The sequence below is a fragment of the Melozone crissalis genome, unplaced genomic scaffold, assembly GCF_028551555.1.
Source record: "Melozone crissalis strain CALT ecotype California unplaced genomic scaffold, PUWL_Pcris_2 ptg000009l_1, whole genome shotgun sequence".
Lineage (NCBI taxonomy): Eukaryota > Metazoa > Chordata > Aves > Passeriformes > Passerellidae > Melozone > Melozone crissalis.
Genome location: NW_026535787.1, coordinates 16370970 through 16394235, shown reverse-complemented (window position 1 = coordinate 16394235; position 23266 = coordinate 16370970). Strand labels below are relative to the sequence as shown.

Genomic DNA, 23266 nt, shown 5'->3' with positions numbered 1-23266 from the left:
TGACAGGTGGGCAGGCAGAGCAGTGGGGAGGGTGTTTTGGGAAACTGGGGTGTTATTTGTGCCTGAGCTCTGGAGGTGCCCATCCTGCTGGTCCCTGGGATGGTGGGGCTGGGGCTGCACAGGACTGGGGCTGAGCCAGAACCCTCCTGAGCAGTCCCCATCCAGGAGATGGGCGTTGTCCTGGCCTGAGGCTTGTCATCTCACTGCTGGCCATGGGGCTTGTGTTGCAGCCCCCCACCCTCACCCCAGGGGGCAAACACCATCCTGGGTGGCTGCACCAATGCAGACCCCACCAGGCTCTTGCTGGAGGCTCTGTGGCTTGTGCACTGTCACCTCTGTGTCTCTGGGTCTCTGCACACCTGGGTGCTCTGGCAGCTCCTGCCTGGTGGTGTTGGGAGCAGTGCTCCCCTGCCCATGCTCCCCTCCTTCCCTGCCAGCATTCCCTAATGTATGGATGGTTGTGGCTGGTTCCCATGGAAATGCCTGCTGAGAAATGAGGTCAGGCTGACCCAGGGAGAGCCAGCACTCCCGTCCTTCCCTGCTTCCTGCTCCAGCCAGGGAGAAGCTGCTTCTGCAGCTCACCCCAAGCTAAGGGAAAGCTCTTGTGCACAAGCCATGGTGCTGGGAGGCACATCCCCAGAAACCATGGCGTGCTGATGGCATCCTTGGCCATGGAATCATGGCATCACAGAATGGTTTGGATTGGATGAGACCTTAAAGCTTGTTTAGTTGCACCCCCCTTGCCAAGGGCAGGGACACCTCCCACTAGACCAGGTTGCTCCCAGCCCCATCCCACCTGGACTGGAACATTTGCAGGCATGGGGCAGTCACAGCATCTCTGGGCAACTTGTGCCAGGGCCTCACCACCCTCAGAAGGAAGAACTTCCCAATACCCAGTCTAACCAGCTGTTCCTTTTTGTGGTGCAGTGGGAGGGAGCTGGGGCAAGGATGGGGATGGTGCCAGCATGCAGCTCCCCTGGGGCTCACCTGCCTAGGGCTTGGGGTGGATTTCTGCCCATGCTTCAAAGGTACCTTGTATTTTTGTACCCTAGAGAAACTTCTTAATTTCCTGCCCTTGAAAACACCATTACCCCAGAGGTTTCTATTGATTGCCTGTCACTTTTCAGTCTCAGGAAGGCAGGAAGCAAGGAATAGGAGGTAGGAGTGGTTGAGCCCAGCTGCTTGGGCTCTGTGCAGAGGAGGACAGTCCCCATGGTCCCTGTCCCCTGGTCAAAGTTTTGGGGCTGGGGGCATTCCTCACTGAGCCAGGAAAAGCACCATTTCCAGGATTTCTTGCTGCTGTAGCAGCCACCCTGGATCTCCAGTGTCCACTCCACCATAAGGAATCTGGTGGCACAGAGCACCCCTAGGACTCCCATCCTGCTCAAAGAACCCTGCAGCCACTTGCAAAACAGCTAAGGAAGCAACTCTGCCATTGTTTAGACTGGAGGAAAGAAAACAACCTGCTCTGGGATGTGGCTTCAAGGCTGTGGGTGGCTTGAGGTGTCCCAGAGTCAGATAAGGATCCTGGGCTGTGAAGCACACACAGGGGAGTGAGGCTGGATGCCAGGAAAACATTTCCAGGCTACAAAAGTAGTCATATAACCCAAGCACAGGAAAGTCTTTACCCCGGGGTCTTAGGGATTGCTTTGTGGGTCTGGGCCTGCTGGGGTTTGGTTCCTTTTGGGGGTTCTCTGTGACCCCCCTGCAGGTGTGTCAGGGTTGGGAAGTGAGGCAGGGGCTGGCACAAGGCAGTGCTTGCTCCTCTCCCCCACAGCATCCCTGTGAAGGAGGAGGTGCCCATCACTGAGAGAGCAGCCAGTGCCACCCTGTGCTCCCCGCTGCCCCCGCCCCGCTGCAAGGCGCCAGCACCGACGCCACCGGCACCGACGCCACCGGCACTGCCCTCCAAGGCCAGCCTTCCCTTCGTGCCAGAGTTTGGTGAGTACCAGGGGCCCTCTCCTCTCTCCCTCTGTCACAAATCCTGCCTTGGGATAGCTGGCTGCCAATCCATCAGCATCCATCCCGTGGGTGCTGTGCCTGCCTTCTTGGCAGTTTGTTCCTCTGTCCTTGCTGTGGTCTCTTTCTTCTCTCTCCCCTTTCTTGTCTTCTGGGCTGGGAGAGTCAGGGCTGCAAGGCCTGGGCTGGGGGATTTAGGGTGTGTGAGGTCTGAGCTGGGCACTTCAGGGAAGGGGTGTAAGGGGTGTAAGACGTGGGTGGTAGTTTCAGGGGATGGGAGATGTGGACTGGGGGTTTGGGTGCAGCCTCTCCTAGGGCAGAGCAAAGGTTTCTGTGGGTGCTTCCAGCACCCACACTCACTCACAGAGGAAAAGTGAACCTGTTGGGAGGTGAAATGCAGATGTCCTTGATTCTGGGATCCCAGGATGCCTTTGTATCTCCCTCAGGGTGTCCCTGGGGCTCAGCCAACTGCAGGGAGCAGTGCTGAGCTGGGGACCCCCATGGAGAGGTGAAGGTTTGGTCTCAGGGTGCAGCCCTGGCTGGACTGTACTTCAGCTGGAACAGCTCTGCTGGAAGGAAGGGGAAGGGCTGGGTTGTGTGGGGTGCTGGGTGCCTCTCAAGGCCAGCAGCCCTGCAGGGAGCAGCCCTGGTTTAACTGGGATCTGGGGTGTGTTTCAGAAGCTGGGAGAAGCTGTGAACATGTTATCAGGACAGAGCTTATCTGTTGGGAGTGCATGGAGGAAAGCTGCTCCCACCCTGATGGGTTTGGGATGCAGAGTTTGCAGGGGGTTTCTGTGGTGCCAAGGTGAGCACCTACCTGCACCCCTCACCCCCTGCAGCCTGAGAACATCCTCACCTGCTGCCAGGGCCCAAACACCATCATCTGGGTTGTGGTTTTGGGAGGAATTTGACCCAGATTCTCAGTGGGATTTGGGAGTGGGTGTCTGCCAGGGCCAGGCTCTCTGGGGGCCACTTGTTCCCTGTGGGGTTACAATTCTGACCAGGATTCCTGCTGATGTGGAGGCTGGGTGAGGAGGAACCATCTCTCACTCCCATCATCATCTGAGATCTCATTTCCATGGTGCACAAGCTCGGGAGCTGATAAGGAATGGGAGAGGAGGGAGGGGAATCCACCCTGGCAAAGCAGCTGTGGAAAAATCCCCTGGGAACCCCCAGCAGAGACAGGAGAGCCTGGATGGAGCCATGGTGCTGGGGCTGGTGTCACCAAGTCCCCTTCTGGCGAGGCCAGGAGTGTCAGGACAGTGCTGGGAGGTGCCACTAGCGGGACTTTGCCCTTTCCCACCTCTTCCCCAAACTCCTTGATAAAACCTTTGTTGTCACAAGAATGAGGTTGTTATTTGCCAAGGGCAAAGCGAAGGGAAGCCAGCCATGCCTGCATCATCCTCCCCACAGGCTCCAGGCTAGCAGGGAGAACTGGGACCCCTTGCTCCACCCCAGCTGATTCCCAGTATCTTCCCTCTCCTTTGTCAGATGACTCAGACTACGAGGACTCGGCGTGGGAGGAGGAATTAGCCAGACCGACGGGGGAGATGGCCAAGGTTGGTCCCACCGTGGGGCTGGAGGTGGGCAGGAGCTAGCAGGGTGACTGGCTCTAAGGACAGGTACCAGTCTTGGAATGATCCAGGGATACTGGTTAGGGCTGGAGGAGCATGTTGGCAGTGGCTAGAGAGGGGTTCTGCCTCACTGAGCACCCACTGCGTCTCCCACAGGTCTCCAGGGAGTACCCACTGTGTCTCTCAGGGGGGCTGGAACTCAGCTCTTCAGTGTCCTTGGGAAGTATCTATCAGGTGTTTCAGTGGTGCTGGGACTCGAGGGTCCCTGGGGCACACCCACCAGGTGTCACCCACGTGTCCCCAGGAAGCACTCACTGGTTCCTCTGGGGAGCACCCCCAGCTGTGCAGCACACCACACAGTGTGTGCTAGCAGACATCTCCAGCACTGCATCTTGAATATAATCCCTGGATTGTGAATTTCTACCTGCCTCTCTCGCTCTCTGGGGTGGGAACAGATGGATTTGAGGAGCCCCAGAAGCTGCAGAGCTCCCTGAACACCTGAAGCCCCATCTACCTTGGCTTGGGAACACCAGGGCCAAGGAGGCAATGCCAGATTTCTCATGAAGCTCTGACATTTTTAGCTGCTATAAATGACTTTGCATCCCAAATCCCGGTGTTCAGCTCCTCACTTGGCTACACTTTCCTCTCTCTGTGAGCCTCAGCATGCCTCTTCCTGGGCACCCTGGCACTGTGGGCACCCACTGAGCTGGGGGTGGGCTGGTGACATGGCATTGTGTCCCCTCTCCTTCCATCCAGCCTGCACCCTCACGGTGCGGTGGTGGCCCCAAGGAGACCCCAGGTGTCACGGACATATTTTAGAAAACTCCTTTTGCTAGGATCTTTTCTCCTGAGAAGCTGAGAGGCCTCAGAAATGAAATGTAAACAATAATTATCTGCTGCTGTGGAATGCAACAGGTGCATCTGTGATTGGTCTCATGTGGTTGTTTTTAATTAATGGCCAATCACAGTCCAGTTGGTCAGTCTCTGGTCAATCAAAAAATTTTATTATCATTCCATTCCTTTCTATTCCTTGCTAGCCTTCTGATGAAATTCGTTCTTCTATTCTTCTGATGAAATCCTTTCTTCTATTCTTTTAGTATAGTTTTAATATATCATTTTCTTTTAATAAATATCATAAAATAATAATTCAGCCTTCTGAAACATGGAGTCAAGATTCTTGTCTCTTCCCTCGTCCTGGGACCCCTGTGAACACGGTCACACCCAGTTGTCACCCATGTGTGTCTCTGCAGGAGGACACTGAGCTGAGGATGGGGCGACCACGCTCTGTGCGTTTCAACAGCCTCTTCAGTGAAGATGAGTTTGGTGAGGACCAGCCCAGTGCATCCCCTGCCAGGTACGAGCTTGGCTGCCGTGCTGTGTGCAGGGCACGTGTATGTGATGCTGCTGACGTGCTCTGTGTGTGTACTAGGAGGTGTTTTCGTTTGTGTGGGGGGTGTGAGCACAGACACAGAGCTCCTGTGCACGGCAGAGCAGGTGAGTGTGCAGGTCAGGGCTTTTGGGCATGCACAGCTCCACAGATGGGCACAGACAGGACCTGTGCGTGGGAGTACGTGTGAGTGTGTGTGAGCAGAGAGCAGCTCTGCCCATCACTGGGTTGGGGCTGCATTCTTAGGGGTGCCTCTGTCCCTCCTCCCAGAGCTGGGACTCAGGCCTGGGCTGTCCCTGGGACTGGGGGACATGCCGGGACTCCACTGAGGGGACTGTCCCCAGTGTCCCCGCTTGCATCCAGCTGGCCTGCATTGCCTGTGCCTCAGGGAAGGTCACAGGGAGGCTGAAGCATGCCGGGGAACCTCAGCCCCTCCCGGGACCTGCCAGCTCTTAACCCCCTCCCTCGGCTCCTCATCCCCAGTGGTGGCAGCAGCTGGAGTGACAGGGAGCCCAGCCTGCATCTGCCTGTGCCCGACACCTTCCCGGGCAGCAGCCCCGGCACGCTCGGTGACAGCATGGAGGACACCAGTGCCACCAGCCTGCTGTCACCCACCATCAGAGAAGGGTGGCTGGACAAGAACCCGCCACAGGGGTGAGTGATGTACTGGGGGTCCCTGTGTGACACAGAAGCGTAATCGTCCCCTCCTTTCCTCACCTGACATTCCTGCTCATGGAGGTGTGCTTTTGCTTTGGTGAAAATCCATTGCTAGGGGGTTCCTTCCACTCCCTTCTAACCTGTGATTTAGGCTAGAAACACCCATTTTTTGTGAAAGAGCCTTCTCTCACCAGTTGTTGTACTGACTTTGCTGAGAAGGGGAGGCTGCAGCTCGACCTTCCTCTCAGACCCTGCATCAGTGGGAAAAGAGCTGCTCCTCTGGGTGAGCCCTGGAATAGTGGTGACCACAAGAGAAGCTGTCAGGAATGAGGTGGGGTGTGTGGGCTGAGCCATGCATTTGGGATTGCTGGGTTTGCTGCAGGAGGAGGTGGTGATAGCCCCTATCCCATGGGATAGAAGCCCCAAATCTTGGGCTCATGGGGGATAGTCAGGGTGCAGCAGTAAAACAGGGGAAGTGCTGGGCTTGTGTCTCTGTGCTGCAGGGTGAGCGAGCCAGGGAGTCATGGGGAGCCAGTGATCCCCAGGGAGTCTAGTGAGCACAGCCAGCACAGTGTGCACAGGCAGCCCACTCAAAGAGCCCCTGCACTAGCTGAGAGGCAACAATCATGCAGGAGATGCAATGGGAGCTTCTTAATGTGGGCTCCTAGTAAGCCCCGAGGCAGCAGTTCCACCGAGGAGGAGGAAGCTCAGCTGTTTGCAACAGAGCAGCCGTGCTGCTGGGGAAATGAGAGCAGCTGGAAGGTCCCTGGGAAACCCCTGCTCCAGCAAACCTTTGCTGAGTAAACAAGCCCTTGAGCAACCATGTCCCTGCTGCCACAGCCCCACCAGCATGGGGGGATCTGGATGTTCATTGCTGGTAGGGGGCTGCATGGCAGGGCTTGCTGGAGCTGTGTTGGAAAGGGCTTGGCTCCTCCTGCAGCCCTAGTGCTAAAGCTATGGGCTGAGGAGTATTCTGCCTTTTCCTGTTGTGGTTGGTCTGCATTCTCAGCTGGGGAGGGCAGAGGGGTCTCTGGTGGGCTGTCTTCAGCCCCCAGAGGGGCCTGCCTCTCATCTGTATCCCCATCCTGACAGAGATGCATGGCTTCTCCCTCTGCTCTGGTGCCACTGACCCCTCCTGGAATGTGTCTCCTGGATTGAATCCTGCCTAGCTGTTAGGGGCAGCCCTTGTTCTCAGCTCCATGTTTTAATGGTGCCTGGAAGAAAGCAAGAAGTCCCCATTGCTATCCAAAACAGCAACATGAACACACAGGATCAAGGGCTGGGGACTTCAAGGGCTGGCTGGGACAGGCCTCTTATACCTGTGCAGGATAGAGGACTGGGGATATAGCACCAGACCAAGGGTGGGGGGACACAAGGCAGAATGGAGGGCTGGGAACGTGGCATATGATGGGGGGGTTGGGAACATTGAGAGCTGGGGACACAGGGCAGGATCAATGCCGAGGTGGCCCCAGGCTTTTGGCAATTGGGGCGTGAACACGCAAGCAGAATCATCCTGAGTTCAAGGGCATCCCCTCCAATGGGTCCCTCCCGTCCCCTCCCAGGTCCTACATCTACCAGAGGCGCTGGGTGAAGCTTGACCCTGACTACCTCCGCTATTTCGACAGTGAAAAGGTGGGTGGAGAAGATGGATCTTGGGGTTTGGGATGAGAAGGTGGCAGAGGAGCTGCCCCAGCAGGGCCACCTCCCTCTGAGCATCCCAGCTCAGAGATGTGGCTGTACCAAGGGTCAGTATCCCAGGGAGCAGCCATGGCTGGGTGCTGGGGATGAGGCTCAGAGCCTCCTGGACACTGGAGCTGGAGCATTGGGAGCCTGGGGCACTAACAGCCCCATTTGACACAGACGTGAGCAGCGTGTCTCCCACTCCCTGACCCAGGATACCTACTCCAAGCGGCTCATCCCCGTCTCCTCCATCTCCCGCGTCTCCAGTGTTGGGGACCAGAAATTTGAGGTTGTCACCAACAACCGCAACTTCGTGTTCCGGGCTGAGAATGATGGTGAGTGACAGTGACAGGGGTCCCTGTTCCCCAGCTCCTCTCCCTTCCCAGCCCAGGGGATGGCTCCTGGGCTCAGGCTGATCCTGTCTCGCCTTTGGCCCCACAGCAGACCGTAATGAGTGGATCCGGACCCTGCAGCAGATTGCGGAGGAGCGGAAGGGCAAAGCTGCAGTGAGGACATCGATGTCCTTAGCCACTGACAGTGCCACTGAGCCAGCTGATAAGAGTGGCTTCCTGGAGCTGCGGGGCTTTAAGCATAAGCTCTTTGTGGTGGTGGCTGGGGACAAAGTGTTCCTTTACAAGAATGCAGAGGTGGGTTGCTGGGGGTGTGTGGCACTGTGCAAACCCTGATGCCCCTTGCCTTTGCACTGCCAGCCTGAGCAGAGCAGCAGTGAGCCAGGGCAACCAGGCCTGCCACCATCCCTCAAATAGGGACAGCACAGAAGCCACTGGGTACTGCCCTCTGAGCCCTCCCTCTCTGCTAGCTCTGAGCCTTGGGATCTCCCAGGAGCATGACACCCACTGTAGCTGCTGCCAGAGTCTGTGGCACCCTAGGTGCACCCAGGATGAGAGCTGGGCAGTGAAGGGACACAGTTACCCCAGCTCCCAGGCACTGGAACCCATCATGCATCCCCCCCTCATCCCTTGCCCACGCTCCCCACCAGGACTATCGGCTGGGGATTGGCATCACCTACATTGAGATGAATGTGGGGAACGTCAAGGAGGTGGATCGCCGGAGCTTTGACCTCACCACACCATACAGGATCTTCAGGTGAGGCCAGGGTGGGGAGGGGGTGATGAGGGTGCGGCCTACCCCGAGCCATGGTATATCTCACTCCCATCCCTCCTGGCAGCTTCTCTGCTGACTCGGAGCAGGAGAAGGAGGAGTGGGTGGAGGCCATGCAGCAGTCCATCACTGAGGCACTCTCCAACTCGGAGGTGGCCGAGAGGATCTGGGCGGTGGAGTCCAACCGCTTCTGTGCCGACTGCGGCTCCCCTAAACCCGACTGGGCCTCCATCAACCTCTGCGTTGTCATCTGCAAGAGATGTGCAGGTACCCATATCCAGAGGGGCACACATGGGGATCCCTGGGGGACCCCCAGACCTTTCCCACCCCAAAATGGGTCCCTAATGGCTCATCTCACTGGCAGGGGAACACCGGGGATTGGGCCCTGGCATCACCAAAGTCCGCAGCTTGAAGATGGACAGGAAGGTGTGGACTGAGGAGCTGATTGAGGTAGTGGCACAGTCCCAAAAAGCCATTTTGGGGGGCAATACGCCGTTCCCTCTGCATTATGGAGCTGTGGGCTGGGGGGTGCTGGAGCACGGCACGGCTCTTCCAGGCTGATTCCAGGCCCTTGGGGGGACACCATGGTGTGGCTTGGCTAGGGAGAGGAACCCCAGCAGCCTTTCATTCTGGCCCTGTGGACCCCTGGCCACCAGTTCAGCATGCCTCTAGGGACAAGCGGCACTTGTGTGCCACAGACAGACAGACAGACGTGTCTCTTTGTCCTTGGGGCCGTGGCTGTGGGGCCGTGGCTGTGGGACGGGAGTAGGCCCAGGGGCAGAGCACTCCCCCGAAGCGCTATGGCCGCCGGCGCAGAGGAATGTGCCGGCGCAGCCAGGGCCGGGAATGGGTGGGCGGGCGCAGCTGGGATTCGTTTCAAGACCTAACCTGGCAGCCATTTCCCGCCGGCCGAGCCTGGCTGGCTCCGTTCTTCCCATCCATCCCGCTAAGATCCTGCATTCCTGCTCGGCGTCCCACCCGCGCAGCCCCCGCCTCCAGCACTGCCTGCTCCCCGAGCTCCCAAACGCTTCCAGCTGCTCCTGCGGCTGCTCCCCTTCCCCTCCCCGCTCTGGGAACCCTGCCTGAAACCACCCCGGCATCCCCAGGGCTGCGGCTCGCACCGCCCCTTCTCCCTTCTCGCATGCACCCGTTCCAGCCCTGAGACCTGCGGGCTGCTGGCAGAGCCCCGTGGGTATTGAGGAGATGTGTATCTCCTGATAAATCTAATGGCATTGCTCAGCTGCGGGTAGCGGGATGGCAAGGAGCCACCAAAAGCGCTTTGAATCTGTACCCATGGGTACCGAGCACCACCCCGCCTCCCACAGCTGGGTGCTGCTTTCCAGATGTGCTTTTCCAGGGCAGGAAGGGGAGCTGGCGGCTGTGGGGGCCGTCAGATGTTGCATGCCTGCAGTGGGTGGGTGGGTGCACCTGCACCCTGCCCACCCCCGCTGCCCACTCCCCTACACCGCCCATGCTCTTCCTGCACCCCACTGTTCCTCCGGGCAGCACCCTGCCCCACAGCAGAGCCCCCACAGGCCCCAGCAGTGTGGTCGCATTGCTGTCTCCTTGTCATTGTTTCCACAGCTCTTCCAGCGGTTTGGCAACATAATGGCCAACCAGTTTTGGGCTGCAAATGTGCCTCCCAGTGAGGCCATCAGCCCCACCAGCGGCAGCCAGGAGAGGAGGCGCTTCCTCATCGCCAAATACCGGGAGGGCAAGTACCGTCACTACCACCCTCTCTTCGGCAACCAGGAGGAGCTCGACAGGGTCAGTTCCCCCAGGGATGGGCACCCATTTGGGGATTCTGCCTGAGATGGGGTCCTGAGGCACTTTGGGGAATGAAGACTGTGTCCAAGCAGACTGCCCAACTCACCTCCCTGTCTGTATCCCGCCAGCCTCCATTGCCCACCCAGTGTCCTCACTGTGCACCCCAAATCAAAGTCTGGGGTCTCCAGGAAGGATGAGCCCGCTGTGGGGACAGGGTAACATCTCTGCCGTGGGGTGTAACCAGCTTCATGTCCAGGCTGGAGAGCCTTGTCCGAAATGGGATCTCCCTACCTAAGCCAGGCAGTGCCAGGGTTTACTCCTCCCTGGCTTGGAAATTGTATTGGGTTCAAGCTCTGGGCTGGATGGGGCTTAGGGGAGCTGGTGCTGTGGGCACACCCCAGTTGAGGCAGCGTGACATCCCTCCCCAGGAGTACCTGGCTAGCACACCTAATCACCGCCTGTGGCACTCATTCCCAGCGCTGGCTGTTGGCAGGGTGCCAGGCCAGAGCGGTCACACAAGGAATATGACACATGGAATGCCATCCTGGCACTCTGGCTGCTGACCTTCACCTCCTGCTCCGCCATGGCTTTGTCCCTGCCATGGCTTCTGCAGTGTTTTTACAAGCGGTGGGGGTACATGGGGGGCCCTGTCAGCCAAGGGAATTCGCATGTGGGCTTGTTTGTTTTCCTACTCTGCCTTGGCCGGCCCGCCCCGCTGCTGTATGACTTCACCCCGGCTCCTTAAGGGAGGGATTCGCTGCCGGCTCCAAACTTTTTCTCCCAGTTTGAGCCTCCTTTGTTCTGACCAGGCGGCTGGGAGGCGGCTGGGAGGCGGCCGGGGGTCCGGCAGCTCGCTGAACTCTCCCGGCTCCTTTTGCCGGGGGTTTCCTCCTGCTCCTCCTCCTCGGTGGGAGCCATCAGCTTGAGCACGGGCCTCCTGGCTCTGCTGCAGGCTCTGTGTGCAGCCGTCACCACCAGTGACCTGGCAGAGACGCAGGCTCTGCTCTTCTGTGGGGCATCGGTGACCTGTGACACCGGGGACCCCCAGTGCCCAACGCCCCTGGCCCTGGCTGAGAGGAGTGGGCAGCGGCTGCAGATGGAGTTCCTGCTGCACAACAAAACCTCAGGTAAGGGCTGGCCCCTTTGAAGGGGCTCACACCCACAGACAACATTCCTGGAGTTGCTGCTGGGCTGTTCCGGGGGACACAGCTGTGCTTTGAGCCGGTCCCAGCTCTGTGTCCTGCCCAGCAGCTTCCTGGTGGGAGGCTCTCCATCTGCTGGCACTGTCGAGGGTCTGTGTACCCCGTGAGAGGGAAGAGAGGCTTTGGAGAACCCCTGCACCCCTGGGGGCTCAATGCCAGCTGGGAACACAGGTCTGGAGCCCAGCTGGTGATGCAGGCTGGCGTTGCAGGTACCAGAAGGGCTAGGAGAGAGTATTCCCACACCATCCTGGCATGCTGTGGGCATTCCAGGCAAGGGACATTCCTCTGTCAGATGGGCAGCCCCCCTCCAACATGTCCCTGGGGCAGGAGGACTGACCCCCTAATAACCAGTCCCATTCTGCTGGCTGTGCACCCCGGCCCCTGAACTTGACTCCAGGAGTGCTGACAGCTCCCATGGGATCTTCACCCTAATACAGGTGTTGGGCAAGTGGACAGGAGCACTTGGGTGGGTGGAACAGAGGTGTGGGGGGCTGGCCAGCACCTGCCAGAGCTGTCACCTCCCTCCTTGCCTCGGCAGCCAAGTCTGTCCTGCGTTCCTGCGGAAGTTGGAATTTGCCCAGGTCGGGGGCTGGCCCAGCTCTTCCTGATGCGTCAGCACTAAAGGTGTCTGGGAGAGCTGCAAGGCCTCCCAGGCCACCCCAGTGAGAAATCCAGAGCTCGGGCTCACATTGTTCCCATCCAGTCCCAGCTCAATGCTTAGGGAGCGGCTTTGGGGAGGACTCAGGATGTGGAATGACTTCCAGGCAACCCTGGATTTGGATACCAGCACTGTTCCTTGCACACCAGCTGTGCTGTGGTGGGAGCTCGGGGTGCAGCCTGTGAGGTGCTCCTTGTGCTGGGATGGGGGAATCCCAGCTGCCTGATGGGGCTGGGGGAAGGGGGCAGCTCCCCATGACAGACTGATCTCCCTGCCTGCAGAGCCGCCACGCCTGGAGATGGTGTGCAGTGAGGAGAAACCCTACTCTGTACACCTGCCCTCCATCACCCACAATGGCTTCCTCTACAAGACCCCCTCCATGGTCAAGCCCATCAGTGAGCGCAAGGGCCCAGAAGGTACATGTGTGAGGCAGAAAAAAGGGAGCTGGGAGATTGATAGGAGAAATTGCACCCTCCTCTGTTCTCTCAGGCATTGAAAAGGTGGTGGGGAAGTGCAGCACCACTTGGTAGGCTGGTTTGGTGGGTGGTCACATCAGATGGGCACCCAGCGTTGCTCCCAGGCTGGTTGGGTGGGTGCCATGGGGCGGGCCAGAGCTCAGGGAGGCTGCTCAGTGCCCTCCTGTGCCGTGCAGAGTTCAGCAGGCGGTGGTGCACGCTGCAGGACGGCGTGCTCAGCTACTACGAGAACGACCGTAACACTGTGCCCAATGGCGAGATCAGGGTGGAGGAGATTGTCTGCCTGGTGAACAACCCACTCCATGCCCATGGGTAAGGCTGCACTCCCTGGAGCACCCCAACAGTCCCTCTGTTCCTGCATGGCCTGGCACGGCTGCAGTGGCCCCCATGAGGGGTGCCAACAGGGGACTGCAGTCCCCAGCCCCACCAATGGCCCCTGAACCATGGCTTTGCAAGGGTTCTGTGTAAATAGTTTGCAGCTCCTTTGGAGCATCTTTCCAATACTTTTGTAACACCTTTGCAACCTCTTTGCAGCTGCTTTGTAATCCCTTTGGAACCCCAGTCCAGCTCCTTTGTAACCATTCGGTGGCCCCTGTGCAGTCACCTGTTGGAACGTGTCTGGCAGTACAGGGATGCTGGAGTGCCCGGGGCCATGGTGGGGGGATCCCACATTAGATCATAGCTGATGATGGTCAGAGCCATCATCAGCCATGCAGCAGGATGCTCACATCCCTGGAACGCCCCTGTCACCCACCCAGCTTTATCCCATCCCACCCCTGTGGGTACCCAGGCTCTGCTTTTCCTCTCTCCTGAAGGATCGAGAGCACGTTTGAGGTGTACACCGAGGCAGATCGACTCTACCTCTTTGGGCTGGAGAGCCCCGCCTCTGCTCGAGAGTGGCTCAAGTCCATTGCCAAGGTGGGATGCAGGGGCCTGGGGTGGCCCTGGGTGCTGGTGGCAACTGGACACAGTGGTGCTGATGGATTCCTCTCCTCCCTGGCTCAGTCTTTTGTCCACCCCTGTGCCGAGGAGCTGCTGGCGCTAGACTTTGAGAGGCTTGGCCGACTGCATTACAAAGGGGGTCTCACCCTGGAGCGTGCCCAGGAGGGCTGGTTTGCCCTGGTTGGCTCCACTCTCCACGTCTGCTCCGAGGATGGCCGTCGGCAGGAGCCCCTCCAGCTGCGCAAGCTGCAGGAGCTGTGTGAGTACCCCTGCCCTGCTGGCAGGACCCCCTGGCTGGGGGCAGGGTGTGTCCCCCAAATCCTGCTCTAGGGTACACCTAGCTTTTGGTGGGAGGCTGGTGGATATCGCTCCTGTGGAGCTCAGGGTCCCTTGAAAGCGAGGGAATGCAGCTTCTCTTTTTCCTCTCCATCCTCTTCCCCCTCTCCATCCTCTTCTCCATCTCTACTTGTCCTATTTGGACTGGAGCCAGACCTGTTGGCAGAGCCTCCCAGAGCATGTGGGTCTAGGGGAGCTGTGGCACCCCATGTTCCCGTAGGTGATGGGCTCCCTGCCTTCCTTTCCAGCCATCCAGGGGGACCATGAGGTTCTGGTGTTGGTGGAGAGGCGGAGGTAAGAAGGTGGGGGAAAAGGCCCCCCTCCCCCCTGCCAAACACCCCTCATTTGTTCTGGAGTGTCTTTACCCTCCCTGGCATGACTGTAGACCCCCAAAACTGAGTTGGGCTCACCTGCAGGCCCCCAGGGTCAGCCTTCCTGGGGGTTGCAGACATGCAGTGGGGTGTGGGGGGAGCCCCCTGCTGAGCCTAAGCCTGCTGGCAGGACGCTGTACATCCAAGGGGAGCGGAAGCTAGATTTCCTGGGCTGGGTCCATGCCATCCAGAAGGCTGCGAGCAGCTCGGGAGACACCTTGTCGGAGCAGCAGCTGACGGAGTCGGACGTCCCGCTGCTGGTGGACCGCTGCATCGACTACATCACTCAGTGCGGTATGGATCAAGGCCTGGCATGCTGGCAGGGACCAGAGCATGGCATTCAGGTCATCCCACTGCTGTGGTGTGGCAGGCTGAGAACCCTACATGCTTGTGATGCATGATTCCCTCCCTCCCTGAACATGCAGCTCTGTGAGAGGTCTCCATCTCTAGCAGGGCTTTGTCTCCAGTCACAGGAGCACCTGCAGGGTAGGATTCTCTGTAGCACCTGGCAGTGTTTGATGGTGGGCTGGGAGTGAGGTCTGTCTCCTGCAGAGGGGGTCTCATTCCCTCTGGCTCCATCACAGGGCTGACATCTGAGGGAATCTACCGCAAGAGCGGGCAGAACTCCAAGACCACCAGCCTGCTGGAGGTGCTGCAGCGGGATGCGCGCTGTGTCCGCCTCAAGGAGGGCGAGCACCACGTGGATGATGTTGCCAACACCCTCAAACGCTTCTTCCGTGACCTTGGGGATGGGCTCTTCACGCGGCGGTGGGCCCCAAACTGGCTGTGGGCAACAGGTGAGCCCTGGGGGCTGCTTGGGGTGGCAGAGGAGGAGTGTGGGCCACCCAGATCTTTGCAGCCAATTTGTCCCCTTCTTGGGTTAGAGAAACATGTCTGGGCTCCACATGTTCCCCTGTGCTGGGGTCTCAAGTGGTGGGTGGGGAGTGGAGTGTGTTCATTCTGCCCCTGTACAGACTCATGCTCTGGCAAAGGTGGGGCTGAGCCAGGGGAGACAGCCAGGTCCCCCTTCCCTTCTGGATCTGCTCACTGGACTATTGGGATAGTGCACCCAGCAGAAAAACAGACACAAGCTGTGGTGCCATGGAGCTGGGATGCTCTGGCTTCAGAGAGCTGGATGCTCCAGCCTTGTGATGCTCCAGCTCTGTGGAGCTGGGATGCTCTGGCCCCATGATCCTGGGATGCTCTGTTGCCATGAATCAGGGGTGATCTAGCCCTGCAGAGCTGGGATGCTGTAGTCCCATGGAGCCCGGGTGCCCTGGCCTCACAGGTCTGGGACAATTCAGTCCCATAAAGCAGGTGTGCCGTGACCCCATGGACCTGGGATTCCCCAGGCCTAGGATGCTCCAGCACCTTGGAACTGGCAGGTTCCAGCCCCATGGAGCTGAGATGCTCCTTCCCCATTCAGCTAGGGTGCTCCAACCCCATGGAGCTGGGGCAGTCTGGCCACATGGAACTGGAGTGCTTTGGCTCTATGATGCTGGGATGCTCCAGCCCCGTGATGCTGGGTTACTCTGGTCCATGATTCTGGGATGCTCCAGCTCCAGCATGCTCTGGCTCTGCAGACAGGGGATGTTCTCTGGCCTGATGGATTTGGGGTGCTTCATCCCCACGTTGGGACAGGAGAGGGGAAGTGAAGTGTGTAGAGGGGATGGTGTGTCCCTGAGCCCTAATCTCCACTTTGTGCTCCTCCATGTTCATTCTCTCCCTCTGGCAGCGCTGGAGGATGAGGGGGCAAAGGTTGGCGAGTACCGGCAGCTCTTGGCTGCCCTCCCTCCGGTGAACCGGGCCACGCTGAAGGCGCTCATTAATCACCTCTTCCGGTATGGCATCCACCCCCTGGGCATCAGCCTCTCCACTGGGGGGTCCTTGGTGGCTCTGGGGTGGGGGAGAGCCCTTGTCCTTTTACTCATGTCCCCTGCAAGGAAAGGAGAGGAGTCTGGGGCCAAGCTGTGCCTGATGCCAAGCATCGTGTCCTGCATGGGGGTTGAAGAGAGGGGTCTGGGAGGGCTTTGGGGCAGGATCCTGACAGAGTCTCCTACAGGGTCCAGTGCTTCTCTGGGGAGAACCAGATGAACACACACAACCTGGCCATTGTCTTTGGGCCCACACTCTTCCAGACGGACGGGAAGGACTACAAGGCAGGACGTGTGGTGGAGGACCTCATCAGTCACTACGTGGAGATCTTTAATGTAGGTTCACCCCTGAGTCCCAGTGTGCAGACATTCACAGGGAATGGAGAGGTGGAAGGAAGAGGAAGTCAGGTCTGCTTTGTCTGTAGACATTTTGCTTTGGAGACAAGGGGGGAGAGAGGACCATGTCTTTTCAAACCTTGGAAAGCTGAAGCTTGGAGCCAGAATGGTCTGGTCAGCCCTGATGGCTTCTCTTCCCTGGCAGGTCAATGACCAAGAGATGAAGAAGCAGCAGGATGAAATCACAGCCATCATGAAGATGCGAGAGGCATCGTCCAGTGGAACACAGGTGGGTCCTGCACATGGAGATGTCTTCTCCTGGGGCCCTCAGTGTCTACTGTAGCATGAACATGCCCTGGGCAAGGGATGTCCACACTGGTGGGGGGATTTCACCCACACATGGGAAGCTGCAGGTTGAAACTCTTTACTGTTGCCCTCCAGCAAGCTGGTGACTTCATCTGTACTGTCTACCTGGAGGAGAAGAAGACAGAGACAGAACAGCATGTCAAGGTGAGTGGTTGGGCAGAGGGTGCAGAGGGGACAGGGGTCCCATCATTGTATGCCCAAGCCTCTGTGGAGGCATGGGGACTCATGCTGAGCTGGGTGTCTGTGGTGTGGGGGTGGAAGGGCTCTGACTGATGGAGACTTGCCCCCTCCCTCAGATCCCAGCCACAATGACGGCTGAGGAGCTCACCTTTGAGATCCTGGACCGGCGGAAAATTGTCATGAAGGAGAAGGACTACTGGAGCTGCTTTGAAGTGAATGAGAGGGAAGAGGCAGGTTGGTGCAGGGGCATGAGGAGTAGAGAGATGAAGATGGAAGTGGGGATGATGTTAGAGGTGGAGATAGGGATACAGATGGGGATGAAGTGGGGATGAGGGTGGAAAAGGTGATGGACATGGTGATGCAGATGGAGTAAGGATGGGTATGGGGATAGAGATGCAGATGGAGATGGGAATGGATATAGGGACGGGTATGAAAAATCTCCCCTTGTGATTGCACCATGGAGCAGTCTGGGATGGGCTCCAGGTGCTCAGGGGAGGACAGTTGCTCACCTCATCCAGCTTGCACATGGCCGAGTACTGCAGATCAGCTGAAGTTTGGGCCAGGGCATCTGTCTGTATCCTTGGGAGTTCAAGTGCCTTTGAAACTTTGATGGGGGAGGTGTCTAGCTTCTCTGGCCACCAAAGTGAGCAGCCCTATGTTGGCCATAGGCAGCAGCAAGGGAGAGATCAACAGAACTGGGATGAGAGCCTGGTCCTGTCTGCTGGTGCCTTGAGGTCCTGCTGCCAGTGGGTGGGGGTCAGTCTTTTCTAGGTAACAAGTGACAAGAGGAAATGGCCTCAAGTTATGCCAGGGGAGGTTTAGGCTGGATATTTGAGAAAATTCCTTCAACTAAAGAGTTGTCCAGCCCTGCCACAGGCTGCCCAGGGCAGTGGTGGAATGTCCCTGGAAAAATTGACAAGACCTGTAGGTGTGGAACCTGGGGACATAGTTTAGTGGCAAGGCCATGTCAGACCCTCAGGACACAAGTGTGACACTCTCTGGATGGGAGCTGGCCCTGGGTGCACTTCCTGGGACCTGACTGTCCCCTGACTTACAGAGCGGCCCTTGCATTACTCGGAGAAAGTTCTGCCCATCCTGCACTGCCTGGGCACAGAGAGTTACCTGGTGGTGAAGAAGCAGATGTCCATGGAGAACATGCTCCTCTACCTTGGTGAGAGGCAGGGGCCATGGTCTGGGATGGCAAGGAATGGGATGGGATGAGGATTGAACACTGATGGGGATGCAGAGTGGAGGGAAGGGGATGGAGAAGGGGTTGGGAATGGGGAATAGATGGTATGAGATCCAAGTAGGCACCAGCTCAGTTAGCATGTGACTTGGAGTCCCCTGATATGGTGTCATGGCCAAATGCTGTGCCCAGAGCAGTAGGGAAGCTGCTCCTGCCTGGCCTGGAAGTCAAGGGGCAATGCCAGGACTCTGCAGCAGCTGGAGGGCTGCTGTTACAGGGGATGAGGGTCTGGCTGTGCCCTCCTTGGGGGACCTGTCCCCCCTGGGGGGCTGGAGCCACTCAGGCATGTGCCTTCAGCCAGCAGAGTGGGTGACTGCAAGCATGGCATGATGAAATTCCGGGAGGAGAGGAACCTGCTGGGGCTTGGGCTGAGCACTGGCTTCCATGATCGCTACTTCATCCTCAACCACTCCTGGCTGCGCCTCTACAAAGAAGTGCGGGTGAGCCCTGCCTTCTCCTCCTCCTCCTTCTCCTCCTTCTCCTCCTCTTCCTCCTCCTCCTCCTCCTCCTCCTCCTCCTCCTCCTCCTCCTCCTCCTCCTCCTCCTCCTCCTCCTCCTTCTCCTTCTCCTCATTCTCCTCCTTCTCCTCCTTCTCCTCCTCCTTCTTTGTCTCCTCCTTCCCCTTCCCCTTCCCCTTCCCCTTCCCCTTCCCCTTCCCCTTCCCCTTCATCTCCTTCCCTTGCCTGCCCCTTCCCTGGCCCTTCCCCACCCTTCCCCTTCCCCTGCCCTGCCACACTGTGGCTTTCTGGGGATTCCCTAAGGATACGGGACTCACGTGGGCTGACATTGCTCGATCAGTGCAAGCTGCAATGGGGTTGCCATGGCACAGGCAGCTCAGGCAGCCAAGGGCAGTGTGGGCAGTGCCAGAACTGGTCCCTGGAGTGCTGTCACCCAGACCTGGAGCAGATCCCGTAGCTCCTGGTCAGTGCCAGGGCTGTGGGGGGACATGCTGGCATACTGGCTGTGCAGTGACAACCTCTCTGTGCCCCCCCAGTTCCTGGTTGCCCTGATGTGACACTCCATTACCACTCCATTAGCACTCCATCCCTGTGCCCACCTGTGGGCACAGGGGGGCTGCAGGGAGGGGTCCCCCATCTCTGTTAACCCTTCTCCTCTGTTGAACAGAGCCTGAGGCAGCGGAGCCCCCCCTTGGAGAGTGTGAGTAGGGAGGGGAGCGGGGGGCTCAGCTGTGGTGCAGGGGCTCTCATGCCCTCTGCCCTTACAAGTCTGCCCAGGGTTGACCTCGGATCCAATCCAGGGTCAGTCCCAAATCCAATCCTGTAGCACACACGTGCCAATCACTGGAACTGTCCCTGGTGCTACCAGCTCTCCCCATTTGGCCCCTCTGGCTTGTGGGTCCTGCTGTCCTTCACTCCGGGCAGCCAGAGCTGGGTCTGGGGAAGGGACCAGAGACGACAGGGATGGGCTGAGCTGCTTCCCCATCCCGCAGGCATTGGATCGGGCTCTTGTAAGTCAACACTGCTTGCATGTGAACATGGATGGAGGGTCCCTCAGTGTGGCACCTGGTTCTGCATCATGGCAAGGCACAGCCAGCACTAGAAGGGTCCTCATGCTGTGCCACGATGGCAGTGGGACACTTAGGAATGTGCTCTGGGCAGACTGGATCCAGATCCACCACTGCCATGGCTGTGGCCATGATGCTGAGGAGGGATATGAGGTGGGATCCCATGGGAAATGTCTATTGCCAGACTCTCATTGAGACCCTGTCACAATGTGCAAGTGCTGCTCCCAGCTCAGGAGGCAACTGGCACTGGCTAGGGGGGACAGGCCACCTGTGTCCCTTTCCTGCTACCTGTGGCCCTTGCCATGGGTGACAGACACATGCTCCATGCTGGGCTTCACCCTCCTCCCTGTCACCACATCACTGCAGCTTTTCCTCCCTGCTGGGGGTGGATCCCATCCCAGCACCGGTGGGGACTGTGCTGGGTGGGGATAGGTCTGGCAGCCACCAACCCAGTGCTGGTGCCCTGTTCCCCCAGAGTCACAAGCCAGAGAAGGAGTGGCCTGTCCGAAACCTGAAGGTCTACCTGGGCGTTAAAAAGAAGCTCCGACCCCCGACGTGGTGAGCAGCAAAGGGTGGCCTGTGGTGCCGAGGGATGAGGATAGCAGTGGAGATGGGGACAGGGAAAAGGACAGGGACAGTTTTGAATGCTGGACCCGTCCTCTGCTGGCCAGGCCTCCTGCCACAAGGTGTCAGAGCAGCCCTGTAGCTCGCTTTGCAGCCCGGTCCAACCAGCAGGGACTGTGCTGTCCCCGGCACTGTCCCCACCCTGTATTTGGCGCTGTCCCCACCTTGTCTTTCTCCCGAGCCCTGTTCCTGGCCCTGTCCCGGGGTATGTTTGTGTGGCTGAGGGGATTTGCAGAACTGGGGGAGGGTTTGTGGGCAGGAGTGGGCAGTTGCAGGGACAGTGGGGGATTTGCAGAGACGGGGATGGAAGGGATGAGAGGGGTTTGCTGGGGTACTTGGCCAGCAGAGGAAGGTTGCGTGGGCTGTTGGGATTCATGTTTTCACTCCTCTCTTCCAGCTGGGGCTTTACAGTATTCTATGAAAACGAGAAGCACGAGAAGCAGCAATGGTGAGGGAAGGTGACACGGGATACTAAAGTTCTCCCTGGGACAGACAGACAGGCACATGGCAGCTCTCTGGAGCCTTTGCCATGGCAGGGGTGATGGGGAATCATAGAAATCATGAAACGATTTGGGTGGGAAGTGACCTTGAAGATCATGCAGTGGCACTCTCCTGACCTTGGCAGGGACATTAGATGTGTGGAGACAGCCTGGCTGAGCACTCCTGGCCCCAGACAGGTTCCCCCTGAGGAACCCCTGTGGCTGTCCCCTTCAGTCCCCTGGGCTCTCATGCAGAGCAGCAGCTGAGGTCTCTGGAGCAGGCAGGTGTCCCTGCAGTGGGCAGAGGGGACACCCTACTTGCCACCACCACCTCCTCTGGCTGCTGACACTGTTTCCACAGGTACCTGTGCTGTGACACCCAGGCTGACCTGCGGGAGTGGTTTGCCACCTTCCTTCAGGTGCAGGTAGGCAGTGGGCTGGATGATCCCTCCCTGTGGCACCCCATGGGGGACAGCAGAAACCCTTTGGGGTATCCAAGCATCCCTAAACACCAGCACCCCGGGGCAGAAGAGAGCTCCTGGGGCGGGTGAGTGCCTGGTGTCCCTGACTGTCCCCTCTGCCTGCAGAACGGGGGTGCCCTGTGGCCCTCGGAGCGTCCCAGGGCGCGGGTGGCGCGGCCGCTGCAGGATGCCAGGTTGGGTAACATCTCCCTCATCCCGCTGCGGGGCAATGAGAGCGAGATGAGGAACAGTGTGGCTGCTTTTGCTACTGACCCCCTAACTGTGAGTGATCTGGGGGCGCTGGATGCTCCTCCGTGCAGGGCTGCATCCCCCCTGCATCACATGATGGGCGGGTCCTGGTCTCCAAACCTGGGTGGGGGATGTCCTGGTTCCCACTCCTGCTCCCATTCCTTATGTACTGCATCATCTCCAGTGGTGGATCTGGGGGGGGGGCAAGCTGATCCTTTGGGGGCTGCTGGAGTCTCCTGGGTCCAGGGGGTCCCAAATCATGTGATGCAAAAGGAAAGGATGTGGCCATGCTCCTGATTTTTCCTCTAACAGGGTTGGGTTTTCCGTCCTGGTCACAGATCACCTCCCCATCCTGCTGTCTTGTCTGTCTGCAACAGCTGTCCTGCCCATTGAGTGTCCCTCAACCCTGCGGGTGCTGCTGCTGGACTCTTGCCCAGCCACGAGGCTGGTGGTGGGACAGAGATGATCCCACTGCCTCCAAGCCCATGGCTTGGGCCCTCGTTGCTGTTATAAACCAGGGGACAGGGCTGTGCCAGGGAAATCCCCCACCTGCATCAGTTGGGCATCACCCAATGAGTGCTCAGGGATGCCCCAAAGGCAGAGGGCAACATCTTTGCTGCCCTGGAACTCCTGCACAGGCCCAGGTTTATAACAAAGGGCTGTGGGGAAGGCTCCAGGGGCTTTGCTGTGGGCTATGCTTCACAGTGTGCTTGTGGTGGTATGGTCTGGTGCAGGGGACCAGCACACCAGGGCTCCCAGGGGACAGTGGGTGTCACCCACAATGGGGCCAGCATGGGAGGAGGTTCTGGGACTGCAGTGGTGTGACCTGGGGCGACCATAGTTTCTCTTGCTGGGCATTTTCCCTGTGTCCCCCTGGGTGCCATGCTGCCAGTGATGTGCAGACAGAGAGGAGGAGGAGGCTGAGGATGAAAGGTGATCTGTCTGCCCTTTGTCCCCAGCTTCTGCGGAACGTCTGAGCTGGAAAACTGACATGCCAGTGAGTTTCACCCTGCCTGCACTCCCTGTCCTGATCTGATGACAGCAGGAGCCAATGGCTCTGTCTGTCCTATTGCCATCCTGGCTTGGGGACATGGCATGTGTCCCCAAAGGTGAAAATGGGTTGGAAGTGCCTGCTCTGTCCCCTTTGCTGACACTTTGCTCTCCACTTGTGCCACAGGTTCATCTCCAAGTGGGGCCGCCCTCGGGGCCTCGTGCCAGCCCCGTACTCCGGCACCTGCCCGGGTCCTGTTGCCTCCAGAGCCTCCACTGGGCCTTCTCACCTTCCACTGTGGGGACCATGGGCAGCCAGGAGGGCAGATGGCAGCGAGGCCACCCCCACCCAGCAGAGCTGGGCTTGGGAGCCATTGCCACACAGCCCACAGGATGTCAGCCCTGACTCTGTGCCCCAGCTGCCTTTGGCCACCGCTTCTTTTCCCAGCTCCGGGAGGAGAAGCAGAGCCTGACTGGGAGCTGCAGTCGAGGGCATTTGTGTTTCCTCTTCCATCCCCTCTTTTTAAGTCTTTCTCCTCTGAAGTGATAAGGCAGGTGGGATCCCTTCCTGTGGGATGCTGCACTAGCCTTTCTCATGGGATGCATGCCTGGCCTCAGGCACTGCCATCATCCTACTCCCATCACTCCTGGGGAAGGGTCCCCTCTGTGCTGGGTAGGGCAGGATGACAAGAGCCTCAGTATTCACCCACACTGGGGAGGGGGTGCCTCTGGGCTCTGTCCTCCATCCATCACGATGGAGATGGCAGGAGCGGCCCCTGTGTCCCACTGCCACCTCTTGACGATA

At 58.7% G+C, this 23266-nt stretch overlaps 1 protein-coding gene across 4 annotated transcripts in view; it reads left to right on the top strand.

Moving 5' to 3' along the window:
• The window catches only part of ARAP1 (ArfGAP with RhoGAP domain, ankyrin repeat and PH domain 1), a 36134-nt gene extending 12868 nt beyond the window's left edge, over positions 1-23266 (top strand). For 2 of the 4 annotated variants that reach the window (XM_054270391.1, XM_054270394.1), the window contains 33 exons: positions 1778-1941; positions 3451-3518; positions 4784-4887; positions 5404-5574; positions 7140-7209; positions 7472-7592; positions 7699-7904; positions 8258-8364; positions 8447-8646; positions 8744-8829; positions 9964-10146; positions 11099-11273; positions 12288-12422; positions 12659-12794; positions 13298-13400; positions 13488-13683; positions 14009-14054; positions 14262-14425; positions 14716-14928; positions 15867-15972; positions 16194-16341; positions 16547-16630; positions 16783-16851; positions 17004-17121; positions 17945-18058; positions 18431-18573; positions 19259-19291; positions 20134-20216; positions 20680-20730; positions 21123-21186; positions 21349-21504; positions 22431-22468; positions 22649-23266. In XM_054270391.1, the coding sequence (XP_054126366.1) occupies positions 1778-1941; positions 3451-3518; positions 4784-4887; positions 5404-5574; positions 7140-7209; positions 7472-7592; positions 7699-7904; positions 8258-8364; positions 8447-8646; positions 8744-8829; positions 9964-10146; positions 11099-11273; positions 12288-12422; positions 12659-12794; positions 13298-13400; positions 13488-13683; positions 14009-14054; positions 14262-14425; positions 14716-14928; positions 15867-15972; positions 16194-16341; positions 16547-16630; positions 16783-16851; positions 17004-17121; positions 17945-18058; positions 18431-18573; positions 19259-19291; positions 20134-20216; positions 20680-20730; positions 21123-21186; positions 21349-21504; positions 22431-22448 (3835 nt within the window). In that variant the 3' untranslated portion in view covers positions 22449-22468; positions 22649-23266. The remainder of the gene's footprint in view (positions 1-1777; positions 1942-3450; positions 3519-4783; positions 4888-5403; positions 5575-7139; positions 7210-7471; positions 7593-7698; positions 7905-8257; positions 8365-8446; positions 8647-8743; positions 8830-9963; positions 10147-11098; positions 11274-12287; positions 12423-12658; positions 12795-13297; positions 13401-13487; positions 13684-14008; positions 14055-14261; positions 14426-14715; positions 14929-15866; positions 15973-16193; positions 16342-16546; positions 16631-16782; positions 16852-17003; positions 17122-17944; positions 18059-18430; positions 18574-19258; positions 19292-20133; positions 20217-20679; positions 20731-21122; positions 21187-21348; positions 21505-22430; positions 22469-22648) is intronic. The other 2 variants (XM_054270393.1, XM_054270392.1) reach the window with 2 other exon arrangements.